This window comes from Pelodiscus sinensis, chromosome 3, assembly GCF_052426305.1.
Source record: "Pelodiscus sinensis isolate ZL-2025 chromosome 3, ASM5242630v1, whole genome shotgun sequence".
NCBI lineage: Eukaryota > Metazoa > Chordata > Testudines > Trionychidae > Pelodiscus > Pelodiscus sinensis.
In genome coordinates this window covers 102,044,497-102,064,844 of record NC_143054.1, presented here as the reverse complement: position 1 = coordinate 102,064,844, position 20,348 = coordinate 102,044,497, and the positions used below count along the sequence as shown (strand labels likewise).

The following is a 20,348-nucleotide window of genomic DNA, read 5'->3' as shown; positions in this document are numbered from 1 at the left end:
CCTTTCCTCCCCCCACTCCATGTTTCTCTGTCCTGCCCCTATTTCTTTACTTTCTGTTCATATGTCTCTTCACTATCCTCCCACTTTCTCACTGTTCTTTGAAAAATATTTCCCTGCCTAAGGCTTTTGTCTTCCTGATAAACAGAACTTGCCCTTCTCCACCCAGTCATTGAGTTTCTCTTCCCCTCTCAAACTTGAACATAAAATGTTTTCAGATATACTGAAGACTTGGATTTAATTCCCTCCCCAGACAGAGAGAGGAACTATTTGAAAAAATCCTGATTAAGCATGATCAGACCCACCTGAGGGAACACAATGTATACAGGACACTAATAATACTTATACTACGTTTGTGGTTGTCAAACAATGAAGGCCTGATATTCCCCTCCCAGATTATGAGCACTAACAGCTACCATTGACTTTTGCTGCTTTTGTAGGTGCTCAGCACTTCTGTAAACCAGGACCCAATTGGTTAGTTCCCCTAGCATCCCCATAAGATAGGTAGACAAATATTATTTGTAATCCTCTTTGGAAAAATGGCAGCAAAAGGCTAATTAATGGCAGGCCACTAAGTATATTAGAGAGATCATACACTCTTTGAGGCAGGGACTCTTTCTTTGTTATATATTTGCACAGTGCCTAGCATCCAGGCACTACTGTAACAGAAATAATAAAATTAATAAAACTTAGAAGTTCCTAGCTCAAAACCTTTTTCTCAAATCAGTAGAAGCTGGTATAGTTCATCCTCTAATGTAAACCACATTTTATCTGAAAAAGGGTCATATGTTTCAGAGAAAATGGACAGAGAAAAAAGTCTGGGGATCTGGCACCTTCAATTATCCACAATCACTGTTACTTGAAAATTGTGTGTGTCCCCAAAAATGATCATATGACTGAGGCTGTTCTCAAATAGGTAATCATGTGCATTGAGCTAATTATTTATGTACCATCAATTGTTTACCTGAAGCCAGGTATTTCTTGTCATCTTAGCCCTCAGATATGCAATGAAAACTACCTAAAAAGATCATTCAGGATTCTACAACATCATTCAAGATTCTTTCTGGGTTGTCTATGTAGATTGATCTAGGGAGGCTAATGAGGGCGACCAAAATTGCAAATGAAGCGCGGGATTTAAATATCCCATGCTTGATTTGCATGTTCCCGGCCAGTCGCCATTTTAGAAATTGACTAGCCTGAAGTAACTGCCCGCGTCTACACGGCTGGCTGAGCAGTTGAGACATTGCTCTTACATTCCAACCCTGCCTGGGTTAAAATCTCACTAATGGCAGTGTGCTGCTTTCTGAGCTGTAGGAGGATGCCTTTACATACCCTAGTGGCTTCTGCAACAAATGAAGCAAGGATCCTACAAGTAACAGCCTCATGCACTATACTACTCTGATCCAGTCCCACAGCAGGTCCATCTACACACTGAATAAGGCACAGATCCTGTGGAACATAACAGTACATGATCATGACATTAAAGACAGAACTTCAGGGCGTATGCTGATGGAGAACAAATTAAGGTTGCACTGGCAGCCTTAGTTCTGGCATTTTCTAACTTTTCAGTGTTCAATTTTTTAAAATATAAAAATATATTCAAGGCCCCTAAAATACTGACTAAAATAATTTGTCAAAGTTTCAAAATTTGAAGTCTAAAATTTGGGATCAAATAGGGGTCCTAAGCTGCTGAGAGAATATAAAGGGAGAGGATACAGGATGATGTTTTGATTCTGAATTTTTGAGTAATAAAAACAAAACAACAAAAAAACCCAGACCAGAACTCAGTCTAGTCCATAATCACCTAGAATTTGCAACCTATGACTCTTCCACCTACATAAATGGATATTTTACAATATAAGTGTTGAATTGTGCTCACTGCAAATGTTCACAATGAATATAAAGCAATCATACTGCAAACACAGTGTGCTTTTATGTTTATGACAGTTTTATGGCACCCTGTCTTATCTGAAATTGCTTCACCTCAGATTCATTGTAAAGCTACTTTGCTATAACATTCTGGCAATGTTCAACAACCATTTCAGTTTATCAAGATATTTTTAAACCTCCAGAAAACTGATTAAAACCCAATTACCCCATAACCTTCTGTGAAGTGGACTGAACTTGTACAATTCAACAACTTTGTTGAGGTAAAATGGCCTTCTCAATGGAACAGAACTCTGGGTAAAAACAGACAGAAGATGACCCACCCTATCATTTTGATTTTGGGTCTCTCAAAGTGTTTTTGATCTAGTCCAGGTCCTGTAGTTGTGTTTGTGTATAAGTGTAGTTGGGGAGGAAAGATTACTGTGATTATCATGCCAGATAAACAACTTGACACAAAATGGAAGCCTTAAGTTTGATGATGGTATTTCCTTTCAAGGATTGCTGGGAGGGTGCTTCATGGTTGTGAAGTTTTAGGATGATCTGTTTCCCTGAATGTGAAATAAGCAAAACAAAGTACACAGAGTTTTTTTAGTGTACTTTCATTTCTTGCCAAGGCATTGAAACATGCATGCATGACATGAAACAAAAGCCTGGAGTTATATATTTAATAGTGCATATTCTTATCCTTACTGATAGAAAATCAATTGTCTATTTCCCTGAACCAACTGATGTTTCCAGTAATATCCTCTGTTACAACCACTGTCTTAAAAAGCACATTATTGCTATCACAAACCATTAAATGTAATATATAATAGCAAAGAAGAATCCCCTGAAAAATCTCTCACTGCCACAATTCACAACCAGTTTGTTAGAGCCATAACTGCCCTCAGCTTTGCCTTGGGCCATTAACTAACAAACCAACCATTAACTTCTGGTAATGACCATTTTTCTCAGAGATTATTACTTAATCGAACTCCTGGGCAGTATCGGTTCTCTTATGTCATGTCACTGTGACTGTGCATTACAGCATGTTCCTACTATACAAGCCACCTATTGAAATAAACAAGAGTTAGAGAATTAAATGTTTTGTGGTACACATTATTTAAAATACATTACTTTAATGAACAGCTTTGATGTATCAGAAATACCTTTTTGTTCTCCAGAGCATATGTATCAACAAACTTAGATGTAGAATTAATGTGTGCTGCAGTTCAGTAATGTATACAATGTCAAGACACTGTATTAGTAAGCTGTGTTATATATTCATTTGGGTAAGACACATTTGATTATTAGCATTCTGTTGTTCAGCAACAAGCCACATGTGCTGTCTGTTGCCATGGTAATAAATTAGAAAGGATAACCTGACTACTTATCAATTTTTATTAGTGCAATCATCCTACCTGCTTAACCCCTAGGTAACAGCAGAATATTTAAACAACATTTCTAAAAAATAATGCAACTCAGGGGGGCAAGTTAAGCTAATTGGTTAGGGAGGGATCCAAGAGTATGAAAAAAAATCAGATTTGTGATATGATGCTGATATGGTTCATTAATATTACAGGGTCAGAAATGTTAATGTTCCTGAGGATTTTAGCATCCAAGAAAGAGATAGAAGTAAAAGAGAAAATTAAGAAGGGTAAAATAAAAAAAATAAAATATAGGTACTTCCCTCCTGCTGTGTTTAAGGCAGTGTGCTTAAATGCATATGCTAAATTACAGACTTGAATAAGTGGAACCAAAACACATACAGTACTTAAGAAGCATTAAATTCTACACAATAGTTAATGCATCCTAAACAGTGGGAAAATATACCCATTTTAATGTATGAACATGGCTTGTCCTTATGTTTTAGATTCACAGGAGTAGTAGGCTGGGACCTTGGAAATCCCCATAGGAAAAATCAATTATTTTAGAGTAATCAGCAGAGAGTAAGTTTCATATTTATTCCCAAAGCATGCAAGAATAAAAATAAGTATAATCACTAGATATGAAGTAACACAAATTAAATGAAAAACTGACTCTGCAGCACCAACTTCTCTGATTCTTGGTCTGGGCATCTGAGTCATGATCCTCATTCTAGGTGTTGTGATGTGGCACATGGAATCACAGTGCCACTCACTCAAATTTGGCCCATCTACCTACCTCCCCACCCTGTCAGGTCAGAGGGGCAATTGAGCCCAATGTGAATGACACTGAGATCCTGTGAACCATATCACAACACCTGGAATGGGGAGCTGGCCTGGCCAGACAAAATCAAAGTCGTTGCTATGAGGTGATTGCAGAATGGACTTGTAGTTACTTAAATCTTTATAGTGACATTAATACTAAGTTTTTTCATTAAACTTTGTATATTTCGTGTCTTTATTTTCCTTTATTAAGTATGAGAAAGTCCTACAGGATTTAAATTGCCAGTATCCACTGAAATGAAAGTACAGGTGTCTTTGTTGTGGAATTATTACTTTAGAAAAACACTGTGTAAGTGAAATCTGCCTAATCAAAAAATCTTAAATATTCGTTACCCAAACATCAACAATACTGAAGTGACTTAGTCATCTAAGTTCACTTCTTCCAATTGTAACAGACACTTGGGCCCAGATTTTTAAAGGTATGTGAGTGCAGCAATGCCTAAAAAAGATTTAGGCACTGAAGAGCCGAAAATTCATTGACTTTGTTGGGATTTAGGCTCCTAAATCAGTTTGCTTTTTCAAAACTTTAAAAGTCCAGGCCTTAGTGTAACATTTTTAGAAGTGCCAAGGTGAATGTCAAAAGTCACTTGTGAATCACAAAAGTGATTCATGCTCAGTATGGCAACACCTAGGCTGTGTCTACATTGGCACCCCTTTCCGGAAAAGGGATGCTAATGAGATTAGTCGGAATTGCAAATGCCGCGGGGGATTTAAATATCCCCCGCGGCATTTGCATGAACATGGCTGCCACTTTTTTCTGGCTCGGGGTTTTGCCGGAGAAAAGCGCCAGTCTAGACGGGATCTTCCAGAAAAGGGCTTATTTTCCGCAAGATCCCGTCTAGACTGGCGCTTTTCTCCGGCAAAACCCCGAGCCGGAAAAAAGCAGCAGCCATGTTCATGCAAATGCCACAGGGGATATTTAAATCCCCCACGGCATTTGCAATTCCGACTGGTCTCATTAGCATCCCTTTTCCGGAAAGGGGTGCCAATGTAGACACAGCCCTAGTGTTAGGTGCCTTCCTGCTACTGAAATCCACAGCCTGAACTAGGTACCGAGACTCACTGTACAATTCCTGCCTAAGAATGGGATCCACAAAACATAGCAAGCTGAACAGTGAGTTCCATAAGCTAATCAATGGGTAATACCAAGGAGAGAGGTATGGCCTAAGCAATGCCCCTCTCAGGAAATCAGGCATCTAAGTCTGGGGAAAACAGAGGAACCTATTTCTGCTTGGGATTTGTTCATTCAACAACCTTCTATTGCAGGGGTCTCCAAACTTTTCAGCCCGAGGGCTGCATTAACTATCAAACAGCAGTTCAGTGGCCGACTACACACTTGAGGTCCAAATAAAAAACAATCAAAACATGGATGTTGTTTTTAATTATTTATTTAATATTATTTTATTCAGTTATTATTTAATAACACATTGATACACTACACATGAACACCTGTATTAGTGTGAATGGTGAAATTGTTTCCTGGATGCCAAAATAGCAGACATTTCTGGCTTTGCGAATCCGTTTCTCCCAGAAGGGGAGGGGGGCTTTTCCCCCTGCTCTCCCCTTCCTCTGCACGCTGTCCTCCCCTCCTGCTTGCCACCGCTCACTCCTTCCCCCCCCGGGCGGAAGGGGTCACCTTTTTAAAGTTCCCGCCGGGGTTCACGTTCCCCCGCACGTCGCCGGGCGGGCGTTACCACCACCGTCCATCCTGCCCCCTGATTGGCCGGCTGCCCTGTCAGTCTGGGCGGGGGTACGCTGCCCGTGCTAACCCCCGCCCCCTGCGCCATTTGCTGCCGCGCAGCCGCTTGTCAGCAGAGCGGCCCGCTTCTCCCGCCCCGGCGCGGCGTGAGTACACGCCGCACACCCCTGACAGGGCCCCCCCCCCCGCAGCAAGAAGGGCCCGTTCGGCGGCGCCCCAGGGATGGTCTCCACGGGCCGGATGAGAGGGCCTCGCGGGCTGCATCCGGCCCGCGGGCCGTAGTTTGGAGACCCCTGTTTTATTGGGTGCCGAAGATCTTATTCACAAAAAGCTGAGGAGGAAGAAGTATTCCTGCTTCTTTCTTCCACTAGAACTTTTCACTCAGGAGTTAGCACACAGGAGACCCAGGTTCAATTCCACCCATTAGCTGATGTAGAGCAGCACTATGATTCCTCCTCTCCTGGGGGATAGGTACCTTAACCACTGACCTATGGGCTATTCTAGGGCAAGCCTCACTTAGGGTATGTCTACACAGCAAAGTTATTTTGAAATAACAGCCCTTATTTCGAAATAACTTTCCTATTGTCTACACAGCCAAACCGCTATTTCGAAATAAATTCGAAATAGCAGAGCGCTTATTTCGAATTTGGTAAACCTCATTCTATGAGGAATAACACCAAATTTGAAATAACTATTTTGAAATAAGTCATGTGCAGACACTTATTTTGAAATAGGGTGCCTCCAGCCTTCCCAGGGAGCCCTGGTGGCCACTCCAGCCTCAATCAAGAACACTCCACTCTCTCCCCCCCTCCCTGGAGCCCTTAAAGGGGTAGACTCTGGCCACAGTGCCTGTGCCAGCCAGCTCCAAGCCTGCCAGCCCACAGCCAGCAATCAGTCTGCCAGCTGCCAGGAGCTTGCCAGGGCCTGGAGAAGGTGGGCACATTCCTGGTCCAGAGTGGAGATTATGGACCTTATTCAGGTTTGGGAGGGATGCCCCCAATGTCCATGATGTCCGCACTAGATGAAGGAACGCGGCCGTCTATGGCAGGATAGCTGCTAGCCTGGCCACCAAAGGCCACATGCAAACCCAGGAGCAGTTTTGCATGAAAATCTAGTTGGAGAGACCCCCAACCCTGAGACCTGAGCTTCCCCTCCCCATTCTTCCCCTTACTTCCCTCCTCCCAGGTTTCCCCCTCCCCTCTGCCACCTCCTTTCCCCAGTCTCACCAGAGTTTCATTTCCTCCCCTCCCCCAGTTTTGTTAAATAAAGAGAGTTTGTGTTCATGAAAATACGTGTATTTTTTTTTACATCAGGAAGGTGGGTTAGGGAGGGGTAAATGGAAGGATGTGATGGAGGAATGAGGCACAAGCCCCCAGTGGGGCACACCAGGGAGGCTCTTAGTGCTCCTCAGGATGGAAGCTCTCCCACAGGGCCTCCTGGATATTGACAGCCCCCTAAATGGACTTTCTGGTTGGCAGCCTGCAGAAAGTGCAGCCAGGCTCTCAGAAATGCATCCATGAGAAGCACCAGAGTGCTCAGGGGCAGCTCTGTCTCCACGTTGCAGAGTGCTGTGGTGTCCCAAGTGAGGGCAATCAGAGCATGCAGAGACAAAATGCTTTACTGTCCCTCATCGAGGTAGACAAGCAAGCAGGAAAACCTGAGAACTAGCTATCGCGGGGGGAGGGGGTCCCTTTAAACAGAGACCTCAGATAGCCTCAGGCAGCAGCTCCACATAGTAAGCCCTGACCTGGTGCCCTGCCGGAACTAGTTCCGGCCAGCCTTAAATGTGATTCAGAGTCTACTCAGTGTGGACGCACTATTTCGAAATAGCAAAATGCTATTTCAAAATGCATTTTGTGTGTAGATGCGTTATTTCAAAATAAAACTGGAGTATAGACATACCCTTGGTCCCTCCTGTTGAAACTGTTCCTCTTTCTATAAATTATTAAAATAGTGACTGGAGCAAAGACTTGAACCCAGGTAAGTGCAATGGACTATTGACTCATTCTCTCTTGGCCAATGACTAATTATTTATATACCGAGTAAAACAGCCTCAATAGAAAAGACTGATGGAACACCACCCCAGAATGTCTCATAGCCCCAGAAGTTAAAGCACTCAGAAGAGATGAGGGTAGTTAGATCAGTAAATCACACAGACTGGGTAAGTATTTTAACCATTGGGATAAAGGTTACATGAGAGCAGTAATCTCTGTCTCCTCTGGAATTTTGTACAGGGCTAAGCATGCCTACTGGATTGGATCCTGCAGGTGAGGTAGGCAGAACAACACCCAATATGAGGATCCTCGAGAGGCTTAGTGTCTAAGTTGCCAGGAACAAGGCAGCTGGGCATGTGCCCAGTCCAGATTTCTAGATATCTAAAGGACTGTATCAGTTGAAAATTAGATGTCTAGGGAGCTGAGAAGTCTACAGGATAACACGACCACTACTGAAGATTTATGAGGATTGAAAGTTTGGAGTGAAGTGCTTGAAGTGCAGTTAGACCTCTAACTTGCTTTGTGGATCTAGTCCTTAAATGCTTAGGAGTCTAAGTTTAATTGAAAATCAATGAGACTTACGATCGTAAGCACCTAAGTCTCTTCTGAAAATGGGATTTAAGATCTTAAGAGTAACACATTATAAAGAGCTCTTTCTGATTAGATTAAAATCCTAGATGTCCAAGGGACAGAATTTTAAAAGCATTTAGGTACCTACATTAAAAATCTGGCCCCTTGTCATTCATGAAAAGGGACTCAGCAGCTAGAGTCTATTGAGTGATTTTTAAAATTATACCTATGAACTTTTTTATTTGTTGATACTATTAAAATAAATGACTAATAATGATTTATGCAATGATTTGTCTTAAGACCTTTATATTATGGACACCATGTACATTTTCTGAAAGAAAAAAAGTGTTTATAGTCCACATACTATTTTCTGAAATTCAGATTTTTGAGACCATGGCTCGGGGGGGGGGGGCGGGAGAGACACCTTGATTCAGATGTGAGTTCGACATCATCTGAACACAAGGTGTCCTATATTCTATGGATGTAATGTCAGGCCATGTTGTTCTGGTGACTACCATACTATTCCCTATGAGATTAATTGAGAACTCAGCTCTGTGCAAGGCTTCCATCTCTCTGAAGGAATCCATTTTCTGCAAACCTCAAAACTTCACCCTGACTCTCCTCAGCTAAGGAGATGCAAACTCTTTCCATTTTTCAAACAGTATTCAACCAGAACTGATTGGCTTACATGCTTCACTCCACTCAAGTTGTGTAAAGGAACCAATGAATTGTTATAAATTGTTATAAATGCCTACCCAGTGACAGATTAGAGAAGTGCCGAATGGGGCTGCTATCTCTTCAAGTCTTTGCAACGAGCTTCTATTTGTGAACAGAGCGTTTCTATTATGAAACTGAAAACATCCAAACTTCATAATCATCTAGTAGACTCAATCTCCATAATGTGTGTGGGGGGCACCTAGCTGGAAAAGTAAGACAAGCAGTTGTAAAATGCTGTGTACAATTAAAAGTGCTTTCTTAGTTTAAAAAAAAAAACAAACAGTGATGCACATTTATCTCTAATTAAAATCCAATAGAAATATATATGCAAATTAGACAGAGCCTTTTGGCTCCCTGACAAGTTGCCAATGCCGTATTCACTGCTGAAGAATTTGTGCACTACTGGACCATATAGCTCATTTCTTTAACATCTGGAATTCTCTGAGCTAAGCATTAATAGATGATGGGTCTCAAAACATTAAAAACTAGATATAAGCAAATTCAGGTTATAAAGCTCCAATCCTGAAATGGATAGATCCATGCAGAGCCCCATTGCCTTCTACAGAGCTTCAGTGCAGGCACAGAGGTTCTGTTTGCAGCTTACCGTCAGATCAGGGTTTTAGTATGAATAAATATAGCCACTTGTGTGGCTGTTAGATGATGGAGAGGAGTTTTTTCCTTTATAGTAAAGCATGCAACAAATTCGTGTCTAAAGAAAAGATAAAAGACACAGTAAAAATATCCCCAAAATGACTAATAAGTCTCACCTCCAAAAACTTACTCTAATCTGGGAACCTACTCCTGAAACAAATCCCACCGCAAATTTTGTCCACATAGCTATACAAGTGATGCCATGACACCATCACAAGACCTAACCACATAAGTCACAAAACCAGGGTTCATACACCTTCACATCCACTAATGTGATATATGCCATCAAGTGACAGCAATGCCCTTCTGCCACGTATATTGGCCAAACTGGACAGACTCTATGACAGAAGATAAATGGACACAAATCAGACATGAGGAATGGTACCGCACATAAACCTGTAGGGCAGTGTTTTCCAACTTTTTTAAACATAAGATCACTTTTTTAATTGAAGTGCATTCCAAGATCTACCTCAAACCCAAATAGCCTTGCCCTGCCTCCTTTGTGCCCCTTCTCCGAGGCCTCAGGGTGCAGGAGGGGGGTTCATGAGTGGTGTAGGGTTTCAGTATGTGGGGTCCAGCTGGGCACTGCTTACCTCAGGTGGCTTCTGGGTAGTGGTGCAGTGGGGCTAAGGCAGGCTCACCCTGCCCTCCCAAAAGCAGCTAGCAAACTCCATCGCAAGTCCTGTTGTGCCCCCTTTCTGCTCTGTGGAGTTAGCATACAGGGTGGAAGAGGGGGCACCTTGACATCAGTGCTCCTCTTCTCCATCCCTTATCTTGCACAGCAAGCAGGAGGCTCCCAGGGAGTGGGGACCGGAGCTCCAAGGCAAAGGAAAAGAGGTGTGCAGCAGTAGGGGGAGAGGCAACTGAACTGCTAGCACTTGATAACCTTTTGGCAAAACTAGGCAGGATCACACGTCAGAGGCTCCAAGATCTACTGGTTGGTGACCACAGCTGTAGCAAAACATTTTAACTTCTCTGGACATTCAATAATGGATTTAAAAGTAGACATTCTTCTAAAAAGGAATATTATCAGCCAATTACAGAGGGAGACTGCTGAACTGGAGTTTATTTACAAGCTCACACTATCTACTTAGGCTTGAATAAGGATATTAACTGGCTAATCCACTACAAAGGCAATTTCCCCCACCTTTGATATTTGCATTTCTACATCAGATGTGATGAATGGGACACCTCCTGCTTGACTTAATTAGCTTCATTAACATCAGTCCTACAATTGACAGGTAATTTCTTTTGCTATTATTTATACCCTGGATTCTGTAATTTCCACTCCAACTCATCCGATGAAGTGAGTTTTACACACAAAAGATCAAGACCTGATATATGTATTAGTCTCAAAGGTACCATAAGGCTGCTCTAAAGACATGTTCTTCAAAATGTAAGGAGGAAAATGATTTTTCTAAACACCAGTTTTCTACTCATGTCACACTGACATCTTGGGGTTTAATTCATAATCTAAAACATCATTACTAAAATAGAGGTGAAATAGGAGAGTAAAGATTTTTTATAAGGCACCCTTTTACTTGTTCCTGTACCAGCTGCTCAGGCCCTGAGAAGCTGCACAAAGGGGGAAGTAGTTTCCACAAGGCAGTGGGAGGGAGAAGGAAATGGGATGGAATGGAATTGACAGCATGTTGGCTTTCCTTCCATTGCTTTGCTAAACCCTTTTCCATGTAGAAAGCTAGTGAAGGGTATATCCCTCCCCAAAGCAAAATAAAACCAAGCAAGATTCTCTGAGTCATAATTTGCTATCCAGTCTGCTTTCTGGGGCAACACACACACCACACATACTGAAAGACTACTTATGTGTGGGGGTGGAAGAATTCCCTTCGCTAGTAACACCAGTAAAACTCACATATGTATGCAGCTGTTTGATTTTTTTACAATGCTTCCTTTCACTAATGAAAAGCACACAAAATAGGGTGAAAAATATCATAGGTAAAGAAATTCTTTGAAAGAAAAAAGGTTCTAGTAATGACAACTCAGATATTACTTTTAAAAGTTATTAGTAAACAGAATGTAATTTATTTTCTGGCTGATCTAAAATTGTTTTCGTCACTCTATGGCTTGCATTTTACCACACTCATTGAGACATATGAACAGCAAACTTGCCAACCTTTTACTGTTTTCACAAGTAAAAAGTTTGCTAATAACCAAGCAAAAATGGACGGAGAGGGAGGGGGGAAGATGGGCACAGTATTCTCTGAAGGCACAAGATCTCATGAGTTTGACAGCTAGTTTTATTCATTCTTACCTCTCTGTTCTTACTGTACAATTGTGATTTTTTAAAACGGTTCCTTCTGCATTATTTTCAACTTAGGGTTCTGGCTTCTTAAACTGATGCTCAACTAAATCCCAAGTGTATAGCTCTTACTTTTTTTTTTCTTAAATTTTTCTTATATTTGTTGTGCCTTTACTTCTACCAAACCCTTACTTTGCTGTCTTTAATTGGTATAATTTTGCAAGAGAACTCATCAGGTGCATGGGCATACAGCCAGATGTGAAATATGCATGACATACACACACACACAGTTTGAACATTTAAACTAACTAGCAACTAGTGACAGTGAAGAGGGCTATACCATAGGAAGTGCAAAAACAAACTCAGGAGAGATCTAGCTAAAATATATTGTAGAAAAAAAATTAATCAGATACTCCAAAAATGCATTGGGCTCAATTGTTCTGTGGCTCGGAAGCCTCTTAATGCCAACTGTCAGAGGGCACAGGGATTTCATGGAGGTGCCTAGATTGGATATTTGGTGGGCAATAGTCCACCAATCAGTGGCACGTGAGGTCTCTACTACTAAGAACCAGTAGCCCATCGATTATCATTGTTGTGAAATGTATGGATGGATAATATTTAAGGAATTATAAATCCACATTGAAAATTATGTGCTGAAGGTATTGGAGTTAAGGCAGGTCACCAAGATATGATGTATCTTGAACATTCCTTTCAGGAAGGAGGCAGATACCTATCTCCCTGTCTGGCCATTTGTGTATTGACTGCATCATAGCGTACGTCTATTGGCCTACTGACACACAAGCAAAAGAAGACATTGTGAATTCTTCAGGTGAGATATTCCAGAGGAATAAACAGACAACCAGAAATATCCTGTTTATGAATAGAGAGACAAAAGTGTGTTTTGATATACTTTAGAGTGCAAAGACCCTTCTTATAGGATGCAAGCTCACAACATGCTTGTCTCATGAAAGGAGGGTCACAACCAGCCCGGTTTTAAAGCGCTGCAAGGGTATTAGAGGAGAAATACTTAGTGGGACTAAGAATATCCTGTTAATTAAATCTAGGCTCTAGAATGCATGTTGTTATTGGTAAAAATGGTTACATATTAAATAAATCTGTTTGCTTCCACTTGAATGTCTATACTTTGTTAAATAAATGACTTTGATTTCACTATAAACATCTCTAAGTGCTGTGTGGAAAGCAGAGCAATAATCTGAGCTGCGAACAGTAAACTGGGGTGTACTGTGCCTTTGGAACCAGTGAATCTGTGAAAATTGTGAGTATCCATTGGACCAGGGGGCTGCTCAGAGTCTGTGTGAGCCAGCTGAGGACCTGCAGAGTAACTGCTGGGCCTGTGAGGCCCAGAGCAGAGTGTTTGTATTGTCTCTTTGTAGTGGAGTTGGAGAGCTAACTCCAAAGCCACAGATGAGGTTTTCTTAGAGCAGCAAGGTGCTTCATCACTCTGAGTGCTCACCTCTTCCTTCTCTGAAAGGCTATATTTTATTAAAAAAAAAAAGAGAGAGAGATAGAGAGGAGTAACGTTTTTCCTCAGTATGATAAACAATTTCAGTACTTCTGGATCAGCAGCTTTCCTAATCACTGGAAAAAATAAGGTCTTTGCAGTGTTTCTGGAAAATTAATATTTGGCTGCTGTGGAGCAAAGAGGGAAACAGATTCTGGGGTTGATCACTTCTCTCAGAAAATGCTGTGCCAATAATCACCTCTTGGGTATGTCTACACTACAGAGTTTTGTCGGAAAAATGGCCGTTTTTCCGACAAAACCTGAAGGACGTCCACACTGCAATTGCATTCTTCTGCAAGAAAACTGAAAGAACAAAGGGGTTCTTCTGGCATTGGTAATTCTCATTCTATGAGGAAGATACTTTTTTGCAAAAGAGCTCTTTCACAAAAAGGCATGTGTGGTCGGGGAAGAGGAAGTTCTTACGGTAGAAGAGGAAAAAGGAAAAAGCACAGGTGCCTTGGTAGCCATTCTATCCATAGCAATCACAGCTTACATGCGAGAGAGCATCCATTCAGTCTGGACATTTTCTTTCAAAAAAGCAGATCACTTTTTTGATGCACTTTTGCAGTGTAGACTCTCTCTTTCGGAAAAAGTTTAGTCGGAAGATCTCTTCTGAAAAACGCTTCTTCCGAAAGAAGCCTGTTGTCTAGGATGTAGCCCTTATTTCAGTTGTCTCCACTGAGTAAAACTGTGGGAGCATAACACAGCATGACAGGCAGAGTCTCAGATAATCAGAACTCAAATCATTTAAGGCTTTAAAATAACAACTTGCTTTCTGCCAAGAAACAAATCAGCAGCCACTGCAATCCTCAGAGTACTAAAGTTCTGCATTTCCAGCATAACACGTAGCTCAGCAAGTGGCTTCACCAGTTTCAGTTTCTAAGTGGTCCCATTGGGTAGCTCCATGGACAGTACATTATAGTAACCTAACCCTGAAGTTTCAGCAGCATAAACGATGGCACTAATGTACATGTTCAGAAGTAAATCTTACTGTTTATTGGCCATGCCCATATGAAAAAATTGTTCTGTAACCTCATCTGCTACTTGAGATTCCAAGAGCAAAGACAAAAACCCTACACAAACCCGTATTGCAAACAACAGTGCATTACTTCTAAAGATGTGTAGATCTCATTCTACCATCCTTTAAGTTGCTCATTGAGTCCTACCATTATCTTTTCAGTTTTGTCTGGTCTGATCTTTTAAAAAAGCCTTTTTGAGATTTTTTTAATTCCAAAATAAAACTGAGTCCCTGGTGTCCTCAGCACATTTTCAGTTCAGCAAAAAGTACACTGCAGCCTACTTACACAGTCTCACTTGTCGTTTAAGATGAGTAAGTTGTTCTACAGTTCTGTTCTGAAATAATGTATATTATTACTACTGTCATTAAACACAGGTAGCAATCGCCCCATCTCTTGTAAAAGTGTCATGACGTCCCCCTATTGTTGCCTGATTGTGTTACAACTAAGTGCTGAGGACCTTCATTTCCAATAGTTTCATCTTATTTTGGGAATATTGGATTAAAAATTCTGCAATATTTCAGGTACGTCTTTACTGAGATTTTTTGCATTCTCTCTGCTACAGACCTCTCGATTGTCCACTAAGTGCTGGATAGTCTATTAGATCAGTGTATATATGCGTACGAGTGTATAACAGACACAAATTTCACATTTGGCTGGAGGCTGAAAATAAAACTTTTGATACTGAGCTGGCAATCTGATATTATTTATATTTATTTAAACAAAAGATTTAACTTGTAAAAATTAATCTTCTTTTTGTGATTGCTAAGTCAATATGAAAAAAGTCCAAAAAGCTTAAATACTGCCTTAATCCTGCTTTGGCAAGAGGGGGGAGGAGATGTGTACTGGTGCAATCCTTTCTAGTTTCACATTTCTATGATAATATGGTAGTATTGCAAATGGCATCACTAACTTTAGTAAGACATCCACCACCAGCAGTAGGTTCAAAAATAGGAATGATAGTTGAAAATAACTTTTAAATATATTGGTATATCCAGGATGAGAAGTATTTCTTAGCTTTCCAAACACTCTAGTGGAGGGACTCAATCAAAAGAGATGCAGTTTTCCTTTACAGCAAAGAGATTCAGAATGTAGCTTGGTCCTTCACCTAAGTGTACTTTAGTGACACAGCTCACACACTGCTTTGTATGAAGATGTATGCACCTAATAGCCTGTTTGAAATCCGCATATCAAGAGAATAGGAATGGGAAGAATAGGTAAGAGTCTTCATTATACTCAAGCTAGACAAGCACTCCAGCTGCACTCTGCTATAAATTACTTTTGAACCATTGCTAGCCTCTAGAATTAAGATGTGATTTGGGGAGGAAAGTTTGAATTCTGCATTTAGGTAGCAGAGAGACAAGTCTAGAGATTATTTTTTGTGTCCAAATGACATTTTTAGACTAAGCATTATTGTTAGATTAAATCAGGAATTTGCTACATGTCACAGCGTCAGATAAGATGTCTGCCTGGACCTTTTTAAATAACAATGTTTAATCCCAGCCTTCCTTAAAAATAGAAGTTTGTTCTCTTTAAAACAAAACAATACCATTTTGGAACAGATGAACAGAACTCAGTGAGATGACTCATCTGCTGTGCTGCGTCTAATCAGTGGCTTGTGAGTGTGTATACATACGTATAAAAAGCCACTCGAGAGTCAGTAAAAGAACAGCCTATCTGCTGAGAGCTAATCACTCTGGGTTATTCTTGGCAGAACACAGTGTTTGTACATAATACCAACAGTTACCAATTATTTTCCCTGCTTGGCAAAATGAATGGATGTGTGCGGTTATCTTAAAGGTGTCCTCTGCAGAGACTATATTTAAACTGCTGATACCTGTAACTGTCTAATGTTGACCTGGTGCAAATACGCAGTAAGGACTCATAGCTGCTTAACCTAAGCTTGCTTTATCCACAGACTAAGTCCAACATCTAGCCTGACATGATGTGTAATTTACTGTTTATCTGCAATTATTTTACATCTAGGGAGTCTGGATTTAATTCTATATTTTTACTGCAAATGTTTTATCAAAGTCTCTATTACCAGAAATTATTGATACACTATTGTATAACTTCTGATTTACACTGGTGTAATTATATCAATGTCAAAAGAAAAAAAAGCAGAAGTTTTTAAACTCATGCAATTAACATAAATAACGGTGTAATTCATACTAATGTAAATTAGGCATAACTCTTTTGGAACATATATTGTTATAATTGTTCTTTTGGGACTTATATTGTTACACCAGTGTAAAACTGGTGTAAACAAGATCAGAACCAAGTGATATTATTAATTTAACAAAATTAGTTTTCTTGTTAAAGCAAGCATTTATAATATTAGCTAATAAGATCAGGCTATTTAAAATTAATTGTAACTAAATTTCAAAATATAGGCAAGCTTGGCCCATTGCCTTTAGACTGCTTCAAAGTCAAGAACTCTACCTTTGTACTTTATACAACAATTTTTGTGTATCAAGTAATAAACATTATATTGATATGAAGGAAATGACTTGGTGAAAGGCAGCACTGAAATGTGAGTGATTTATTCATATAATATGGAATAGCATATTTAAAATCCCATCCCATTAACATCTATTACCCACCTAATTAGTGTAAGTCATTGACAGATCTCATTAGGAAAACAGAAAACTAAAGAGAATGAAGGTCTTGGTCTGGCAAATGGAACTGTGTGGGCAAAACATAATCTCATGTGAAGTCTCTTCGGTTGAAGTCGGTTCTGTGTCCTTTTGGATTCAATTGTAAAATTCCTTTATGAGTCCTAGCTTGGAAATTAGACTGCAGAATATACTAATTGCAAAGTTACACATCAGGAAAGGACTTGTCAATTATGTTAAAATAACTATGCAGTTGTCTGTTCACCATGTTTGGAACATACTACAAACGCCCTGACAATATGAGTTTTCCAAAGATTAAACTATAGGAGAAGAGAATTTGTGAACTGACTGTGCACTGAGTGTTTTGTATTTAGTTGGCCTTTTTTTGTTCCTGTGTGTTTTTAAACACTGCATGGGGAGATAAGTACACAAATCCTGTTAACAATAATGAGATTTACTCATACAACTCCCCACACACTTCTTTGGAAATTTAGCCCTTAAGCTTAGAAAGCATTTGGGGAATAATTATTTTTTTTCTTTTCATAGTCTGTTTATAGATTAAGTACACTGTACTTTACCTCTAGCTTTTTCATAATGTGTCTTTGTCCTGCTGTGCAGATTGCATACGCCAAATTCACCCAAGTGTAAGCAGTTGCAGCTCCCAGTGGAATCCTGAGATAAGTTAAATGGTGATGGAGCAATAATGCATGTTGCATATGGGTATGAGTGGATAGGAAAATGTACAAAAATGGTATGTCACTTATCAGCTGCACAAAAGGAGTGTAATGTACATATATAAGGGGGTAGAAGAGGGTGTGCCCAGAGAAACAAGATGTTTTAAAATTCAAGAGGACACTTTATTTTATACCTGACAGAATGAACCCCATCATACAAACTATTACACACTTATGCTAATGTTTTTTCTGAAAGGGTACCTCTACACAGCAACATTATTTCAAAAAAACGCTAGTTATTTTGAAATAACAGTCCGCGTCTACACAGCAGACAGTTATTTCGAAATAATGTTGTAATACTGTTAGGCTATGTCTACACTGGCCCCTTCTTCGAAAGGGGCATGCTAATTTTGAAAGTGGGAATAGGGAAATCCGCGGGGGATTTAAATATCCCCCGCGGGATTTAAATAAACATGTCCGCCGCTTTTTTTCCGGCTTGGGGAAAAGCCGGAAAAAAGCGTCTAGACTGGCCCGATCCTCCGGAATAAAGCCCTATTCCGGAGGATCTCTTATTCCTTCTTCAAAGTTTCCCTATTCCCACTTTCAAAATTAGCATGCCCCTTCCGAAGAAGGGGCCGGTGTAGACGTAGTCTTAAGGTGTAGGACTTCTTACTCCAACTAACGTAATCCTCATTGTACAAGGAGTAAGGGAAGTCACAGAAAGAGTGCTCTATTTCGAAATAAGTGCTGTGTAGACGCTTCCATTTTTGAAATAAGCTATTTTGAAATAAGCTACACAATTGACGTAGCTCAAATTGCTTAGCTTATTTCGAGTTAAGCCCTGCTGTGTAGATGCACCCGAAGAGATTACAGTTTAAAATTTTCATCAAAAATTCAAAAGTAAACTTTTATCCATCTCTAGTTGTACTGTGATTTTACTGATGTAGGGGAAAAATGGGACAAGGGAACTCACAGAGAAGAAAGCAATGTGGGATTGCAGTTATCTGTTCTGTTAAGGTCTATGTGCAGTTGGTGGACTTCAAAAGCAATATAGCTGCAAACAAGACTCTTCTAATCCTATATACAGAATCATAGACCCCTTGAGAGATCATATAATTCATTCTCCTGCACTTATAGAAGGACTAAGTGTTATCTGGAGCATCCCTGACAAGTGTTTTTCTAACCTGATCCTTAGATCCTCCAATGATGGAGATTCCACTACTTCCCTAGGCAATTTATTCCAGTGAGTAACCACCCTGAGAGTCAGCAAGGTATTCCTAAATCCAACCTAAAATGCTTTGCTGCAATTTAAACCTATTGCTTTTTGTCCTGTGCTCAGAGATCAAGAACAATTTTTCTTCTTCTTCCTTATAATAACCTTTTATGTACTTGAAAACGGTTATCCTGTCCCCTTTCTGTCTTCTTTCCTCCAGACTAAACAAATCCAATTTTTTCAATCTTCCCTCATGGGTCATGTTTTCCAGAATTTGATTTTTTTTCTCTTTTCCAGCCTCTCTCCAATTTGTCCACATCTTTCCTGAAATATGCCATCCAGCAGTCATTTCCAGTTCTGTAGGTGCATAAATGATTGTTCTTTCCTTAGTAGATACTTTGTATTACTCCTTATTGAATTTAATTATATTTAATACAATTTCTCCAGAAAATTTTGAATTTAATCTTAGCCACCCAAGCACTAGCAACCCCTTCCAGTTTGTTATTGTCTGCAAACTCTCTATGCCATTATTCACGTCATTTATGAAGATACAACTAGACTTAAACCTCATCCAAGCTCATTATTCCCACTCGATATGCCATTCCAGCTCAACTGTAAATCACTGATAATTACTTTCTGGAAACAGTTTTCCAGCCACTTCTGCTCCCAACTTATATTAGCACTGTCTAGGTTTTGTTTCCCAAGTTTGTTTATTAGATGCTCATAAGAGAGTGTATCAAAAGCCACCCTAAAGTCAAAGTAAACCACATCTAGTGCTTTCCCCCAGCCACAAGGGCTGTTGCCCAGTAAAAAACAAACAAACAAAAAAAACCAACCAACCAAACAAAAAACCCTCTTGACAAATCCATGCCGTCACTTATCACCTTACTATCTTCTCAATATTTACAAACTAATTGGTTAGTTACCTGCTCCATTATCTTTCCAGGTACTGAAATAATGATGACTGGTCTGTAATACTCTTAGGTGTCCTTATTTCCATTTTTATAGATGGGCACTGTATTTGCTCTTTTCAAGTATTCTTGAATATCTCCTATTTTATGACATTTTGAAGATAATTCTAATGACTCAGATATCTCCTCAGACAGTTCCTAGAGTATTCTTAGATGCATTTCATCAGACCTTAGTGAAATGAAGACATCTAACTAGTCTAAGTAACTCTTAACTGGTTCTATTCCTATTTTAGCTCCAGATCCTACTCCCTTTTCACTGCCATTCACTATCGCTACTAACCTTTTTGGTGAAAATTGAAACCAAAAAAAGCCATTTAGATCCTTTGCTATTTCCATATTTTCTGATATTGTTTTTCCCCCTCTCATTTGGTAATGG

At 40.0% G+C, this 20,348-nt stretch overlaps 1 protein-coding gene across 1 annotated transcript in view; it reads right to left on the bottom strand.

Annotated features, from left to right (window-relative positions):
• The window catches only part of LOC149524687 (uncharacterized), a 65,954-nt gene that overhangs the window by 19,137 nt on the left and 26,469 nt on the right, over positions 1-20,348 (bottom strand). The window contains exon 2 of the mRNA XM_089777159.1: positions 5,593-5,679. Coding sequence (XP_089633285.1) covers positions 5,593-5,679 — 87 coding nt within the window. The remainder of the gene's footprint in view (positions 1-5,592; positions 5,680-20,348) is intronic.